Genomic DNA, 6,000 nt, shown 5'->3' with positions numbered 1-6,000 from the left:
TTTCGTACTGGATGTATTTTAATTCTTCTCGATTGCTCATGAAATGTATAATTGTCAACCTGGAATTAAACATATGAACATAACAGAGTTGCTTCCCTGGCCTGCCTCATTCAGGACTCTGCGCTCAGCATTGCAAGTAGGGCTGGGCGATATGTTTGAAATCAGTATCAAGATAATCACACAGATTCTTCTCAATATCAATATATATCACAATGCTTCGTGTATGCAAAATCACATTAAATAATCAAATGAATGTTCATCTCATTGAACCGACTGGTAATGTTGCACGCTGTCAAAAAAAACAAAAATATTCAAATCTCGTTTTATGGGATTTTTTTTTGTGTGTGTAAAATTGAAGATGAAGATATTGATGACCAGTAACGGTCATCAATTTAGGCAGAAATATATCTCACGATATTAAAATATCTTCATATCATCACAATATGATTCCACTGAAAGAGGATAAACTATAATATTGAATTATCGCCCAGCCTTAATTGTAAATCAGTTACAATTTCCTCATCTAAAAGATAATTTAATTTCCCGCCCTCAATATACATATCCTTTAGCAATGTTTGAAAGATGGACAGTCGCTGCAGTCAAGGGATGTTGCAATGGACCCTTTTCACGGGAGCCATTTTGTGTCAAAAAGGCAGGATAAACACAGGTGCAAGCAAAAGACTAACGAGGGTTTCCATCTTCCCTGATTGGAAGGTGGAAACCCTCATTAGTGTTGTGCTTGCACCTGTGTTTATCCTGCATTTTCGACACAAAATGCCCCCTGTGAAAAGGGTCTATGAAGAGTAGGAACTTGAGTCGAGAGATTATGACCATGATTCTGTAGTCACTTGGTTTATACATATACAGTCAATGGTTTATACCCATTATCAGATTGAATGGGTATGAAGCCATTCTGAGTGACTTGGCTGTGAAACAATAGCACATCTTTGACAGATTGACCCTGAACTCAGTCCCCTCTTCTGCCTGTGTGGGGTGGGTGTAGAGATCCGCCCTGAAGGGCGCTTTGCTCTCTGCTTCTTCCAATGAATCTCTTGAAACAAAGAAGAATGGCTCTCTTGTTTCCATCCTACATGCTCTGCATACTTCAGATAGCCAAGAGAAAGTACAGGCAAGGCAATCAGTGCAGATGCATTCATTAGTTGTTGCAGTGGAGCACTTTGTCAGCCTGGTCTTTCCCTGCAAGACTTTAAATGAACAATGAAGACAACTTTTACTGAAAGTATCCATCTGATCAGAACAAAGTTGATTTGTGCATATGTGTGCGTGCCTATGTAAGCATCATTCATTTTGCAAGTTACTGAAAATATCTCTCGGATGCAAAAGGTAAATTAAATTTATTGGCATTTTAATTTTAAATACACAATGTAACAAAATTTAGAAAGTATAAAGCATACCAATACAATTAGTTTTGGTGATAAAAACTATTTACAAAAGGCATATTCAAGTTTGATAGAAACTGTACAGTCATCTGTCCACAGCTGGGCCGTGGGGGTCGGGGTAGGTATTAAGGCAAGTGGGGTACGTATTCACATAGGTATGCAACCGTGGGCATATTGACTCATGAGGTTGTTGGCAACATCAGTGAAGATAACATTATGTCATAAACATCTTCTCTTCATACATCATGTTCCGTAGATGGTTTCCCAATTCAAACAAACAAGAAATGAACAGAACAACAGAACGTGGGACCCCAACTGTGGAAATCATTGACCATCTTATTAACCCCATCTTATTTTTGAAAATTTAAAACCGGAAAAGGAACACAGCCAAAATAATCTTTGGAATCCATGGTCGTTTGTGCAGGCTCACGCGGTCATGCATCTTGGGTGTTTCCGTCCAAAGACCCTAAGCCTTCTTCATCTTGCCCGTATGGGAGCTGCTGTTCTCGTGGTGGGTAGAGCCGTGGCTGGTGCCATTGGCGGCCTCGTGTTTGATACCATTGCTGGTGGCAGTCTCATGCTTGCCGTTCAGGCTCGGCTTAATGTCGTGCTTTGGCAACCGCTTCCCCTTAATGTAAGCCTGGACCCAGAAGTTGGAAAAGAGTACAAAGAAGAAGGTTCCGTACATCCAGATGAGGTGGATGATGATGGGGAACTGGTAGTCGCAGCTGTGCATGAAATAATACTGGGTAGCGTGAAGAGATACCAAGACAAACTGGGTCTGTTGGGTAGAAGCAAAGTATGTAACAGTACTATAATTATACAAGAATATGTCTGTAAGTGACTTTGGAGCAGAGACATTAACTTCACAGTTTGTGGTTCAAGAACAGGACTACTAAAAGTCTCAGTCAAGGTTCCCACAGTCATGGAAAACCTGGAAAAGTCATGGAATGAGTAAAATCCTATAATAAGAATGCAAAGTCTCTGTGTATGAGTGAGCAAATTGTGTTTGGCCACGGACGTGCAATTTGACGTGCGATCATGCTGAATCTTTCAGGAAGTGTGAAGAGCACCCCTGCGGGTGACCTAATGGAGCCAGATTTTTTAATTGGGTAATTAGGGCCAATTAATGGCCAAATTTGCGATGGCTGTGCAGATTAATGGCAGAACTTGCGATGCTGCACAATGGCTGTGCAGCCTCCATCGTTCTGCATGGATGCTACACTGGACGGGTATTCTGCTAGTGCTTTCAAGTTTTGGAAAAGTCATGGAATTTTGTTGTTTAATGAAATTAATTGTTACAGTAATGTTCTGTGTATAACCTTCCACCTAATGTAACATAATGGCAAATGTATTTTCTCTAACTGTTGACGTAACGTAACTCTAATACACTATGTGTCGATGCATGACGACCTTTTACTTACTATCACGTACGTTTCTTATGTTTGTGCGGCGCGGTGATTTTAGTGCTTCTTCTATTTTATATTAATATTCATGGAAAATTCATGTTTTATTTCAATAGCTCCCACGTAATGTGATGCAGTGACTCCAAAGCACTAAAATCCAATCTAAAGAGATGTGTCCTATTTGTCCAGTGTAGTAATAATTTCTGGTATTTATTGAGAGTCACCGCCTGACATTACATGGAAATTCTGTTATGGATCCTTGAAAACTCTTGGAAAAGTTTTGGAATTTTATCCATGTAAATGTACTGATAAATGAGCAACAAAGAAAGCTTCTCCAGACTCAACGTACCAGCTGAATGGCCGTCATGTATTTCTTCCACCAGAGGAACTTCTGGAAGCGTGGTCCAGCAGCAGCAAGGCCATAGTAGAAGTACATGATGATGTGAACGGTGGAGTTCACCATGGCATGGAAAGATCCCATTCCGCCTGGGGGATTCATCAACATTAGACAAAGAACACCTGCCCTTACATAGACTCAGTTCTCAGACTCGATCAACTAGAGACTGAGAACGGTCTCCCAGCCTTCATTGTTAAAACTGGGTGGAAATAATAAAAAAGAAAGAAAGAAAATTCCCCGATATTGCAATTGCGATATGATTTGCTAATAGAGATTTGCTAATAGAGGGAATGATCATTTTTACATCATTTGCTTTTCTTTGTAAAACATATTGAAATTATTATGGTGTGATTTTCGCGGGGACCTGTACCAAACAAAGATTGTAGAATATGACAGACATCTCTCGATGTGCACTCACCAGGAGCAAAGCCAACTCCCCACCACCACGTCCAAGGCATGAGGGAATGGTGGAAGATGTGGAGGAAGGTCACCTGACTGTCCTTCTTCCTCAATACAAAGAACACCTGACCCAGAGAGAGCATATGTTCCAATTAAAGCCGTGTGTGTGTGTGTGTGTGTGTGTGTGTGTGTGTGTGTGTGTGTGTGTGTGTGTGTGTGTGTGTGTGTGTGTGTGTGTGCGTGCGTGCGTGCGTGTCTTAACACGCCGACATTTTGGGAGATTGCCTATTTGCCATATTCCCGATAGTAAGATGAGCACATTCTCTTCTCTTTGCTGCAACAGAAAAGTAGCTACATGTCCTCATGCTAGTTAGCTTAGCACAATGACTGATAGTCTGCGGGAATCGCTAGCCTACCCCAATTAAAGGTGCATTCAGCGATGTTTCTGTGTTAAAATAAGTTAAATGGCTCGATATTCTGACAGCAATCACTGAAATAGTGTTTGGTCAGTAACTCTCCTGTAGCCCTGCAGGCAGAGCGGACGTATCTCCGCAGCCGTAACTCGTAGAGACTCACAGGTGGCGGCATTGGATTCGGGGTGAAAAAATACATATGGACAGGCATCGTGATCTGACCTTCTGTTTCCCAGAAAATACAAACATTTCTCTGATTGGATAGTGGGAGGTCGCCGACCCCTCCCCCCGTTATGAAATAATCATGCAAAATTACGAGACATTGTAATTTTCTAAGCAAATACAAGGAAGTACTGTACTGTACTTTCCTGACAAAACCCGAAGTTCCGGCAAATTACAATGTCTTGTCATTTGACATCATTATTTCATAACGTGGTGAATGCACCATGAATGCATTTGAGCGTTTTGGCGCTGTTGGAATGTATATTTGGTGACTTAACAGGGCTAAGCTAGCGATTCATTCCCGTGAACTACCAGTCATTGTGCTAAGCTAACTAACATTGTGCTAAGCTGGGGCGCGTAGATACTTTTCTACTGCACACACAGAGAAGAGGAGGACATCTATCCTCCTCATCTTACTATCGGGAATATGGCAAATAGGTGAATTTCCCAAAATATGTTGGTGTGTGTGGCCTTACCGTGTCCATAAGTTCAATTATTTTGGAGAACCAGAACAGCCAAGCCACCCGGACCATCTAGTGAAGAGCGTACAGACTTGTGAGTGAGTTAACATGTATGATGCAACTTATTAACAAGTGCAGAGTCATTTCAATCATACAGACTTGAGTGGGGGGAACTTACTCGTAGTGCTTCAGGGCTGTCAGAGGTATCGACTGCATCACACCTCCAGGTGTACGTCGTGGTCCAACCAGACATCAGGAACTAACAGGAAGTAACAAGACAATGAACTTTAGTCATCCTTCTCTCGAGACGGACTTTAATCATAATAATCATAATAATAATCTCTCTCTCTCCAGACTTTCCATTTGCCTCGGGAATCTGTCGGCAAGCTCCGTGAAGCCAAATAACAGAGCTGTAGGGGGCGGAGCCTGCCATGCTGCACTTTACCCAATCTTTATTGGCAAAGTAAGTTTCACCTTTTCGCTGCGACCAGCAGCTCGATAAGTAGCTTCTCGCCCTACGAGGCTGAAATTTGGCACGGAGGTCAAGTGTGTGTCTAAAGGTCAAGTGTGTGTCTAAAGGTCAAGTGTGTGTCTAAAGGTCAAGTGTGTGTCTAAAGGTCAAGTGCGTGTCTAAAGGTCAAGTGTGTGTCTAAAGGTGTGTTTGTGTTCATGCCTATTGGCTAAAGGGGGGGGCAGGTTGAAATGCAGGGTGGCAGGTGCAGAGTAGGGTGGGCTGTGGCTGCTCCCCTAGCCCCCCTACCATCCTGCGATTTGGAAATTCACATATTATGTGGTTGCTGCTATTGCGAATTTGGACTCATTAAAAATGTGTAAAGTAGAAGGAGGGGGGGCCACCCAGGGGCACCACATGGTGTTAATGTGGGACTGGGTTTGGTACCTCATAGACAATGAGCGTGGACAGGGCCACCATGGCAAAGTTGTAGACAATCATGGCTTCCTTTAGCTGGAAGGGCTTGCGACTGGCCATCATGCGAGGCCCAAGGTACAGTACGAAGAACAGGTAGCTCAGCAGTATGGCCGTCATGGGAACAGGACTCTGCATCAGTGGATATATCTTCAGCCGTGGGTCTAGAAGAAAAAAACAACAACGACTTCCAGATCAACAATGAAAACATCAAAGCGCACAGTGACAAGTCGGATTTTTGCATTTAGTCACAAATATCAGTTGGCAAGACGACGCCTACCGATTCCCGCCAAGAGGTAGTCATAGATATCCATGATGTGTGAGCTCATTTCCTGAAGCATTTTGGCCTTCTGGTATCGTCACCAAATGACCTGTGG

At 42.7% G+C, this 6,000-nt stretch overlaps 1 protein-coding gene across 2 annotated transcripts in view; it reads right to left on the bottom strand.

The window, feature by feature from the left end:
* Positions 1–1,338: 1,338 nt before the first annotated feature.
* The window catches only part of elovl1b (ELOVL fatty acid elongase 1b), a 43,399-nt gene continuing 38,737 nt past the window's right edge, over positions 1,339–6,000 (bottom strand). For both annotated transcript variants that reach the window (XM_083647976.1, XM_083647977.1), the window contains 7 exons: positions 5,904–5,994; positions 5,597–5,787; positions 4,877–4,957; positions 4,714–4,770; positions 3,622–3,727; positions 3,156–3,292; positions 1,339–2,181 (listed from right to left, as the gene is read on the bottom strand). In XM_083647976.1, coding sequence (XP_083504102.1) covers positions 1,867–2,181; positions 3,156–3,292; positions 3,622–3,727; positions 4,714–4,770; positions 4,877–4,957; positions 5,597–5,787; positions 5,904–5,964 — 948 coding nt within the window. In that variant the 5' untranslated portion in view covers positions 5,965–5,994 and the 3' untranslated portion in view covers positions 1,339–1,866. The remainder of the gene's footprint in view (positions 2,182–3,155; positions 3,293–3,621; positions 3,728–4,713; positions 4,771–4,876; positions 4,958–5,596; positions 5,788–5,903; positions 5,995–6,000) is intronic.

The sequence above is a fragment of the Poromitra crassiceps genome (genome assembly GCF_964638095.1).
Source record: "Poromitra crassiceps genome assembly, chromosome: 12".
Classification (NCBI taxonomy): domain Eukaryota; kingdom Metazoa; phylum Chordata; class Actinopteri; order Beryciformes; family Melamphaidae; genus Poromitra; species Poromitra crassiceps.
Note: the sequence above shows the minus strand (reverse complement) of the source record. Positions and strands in the feature narration are given on the sequence as shown.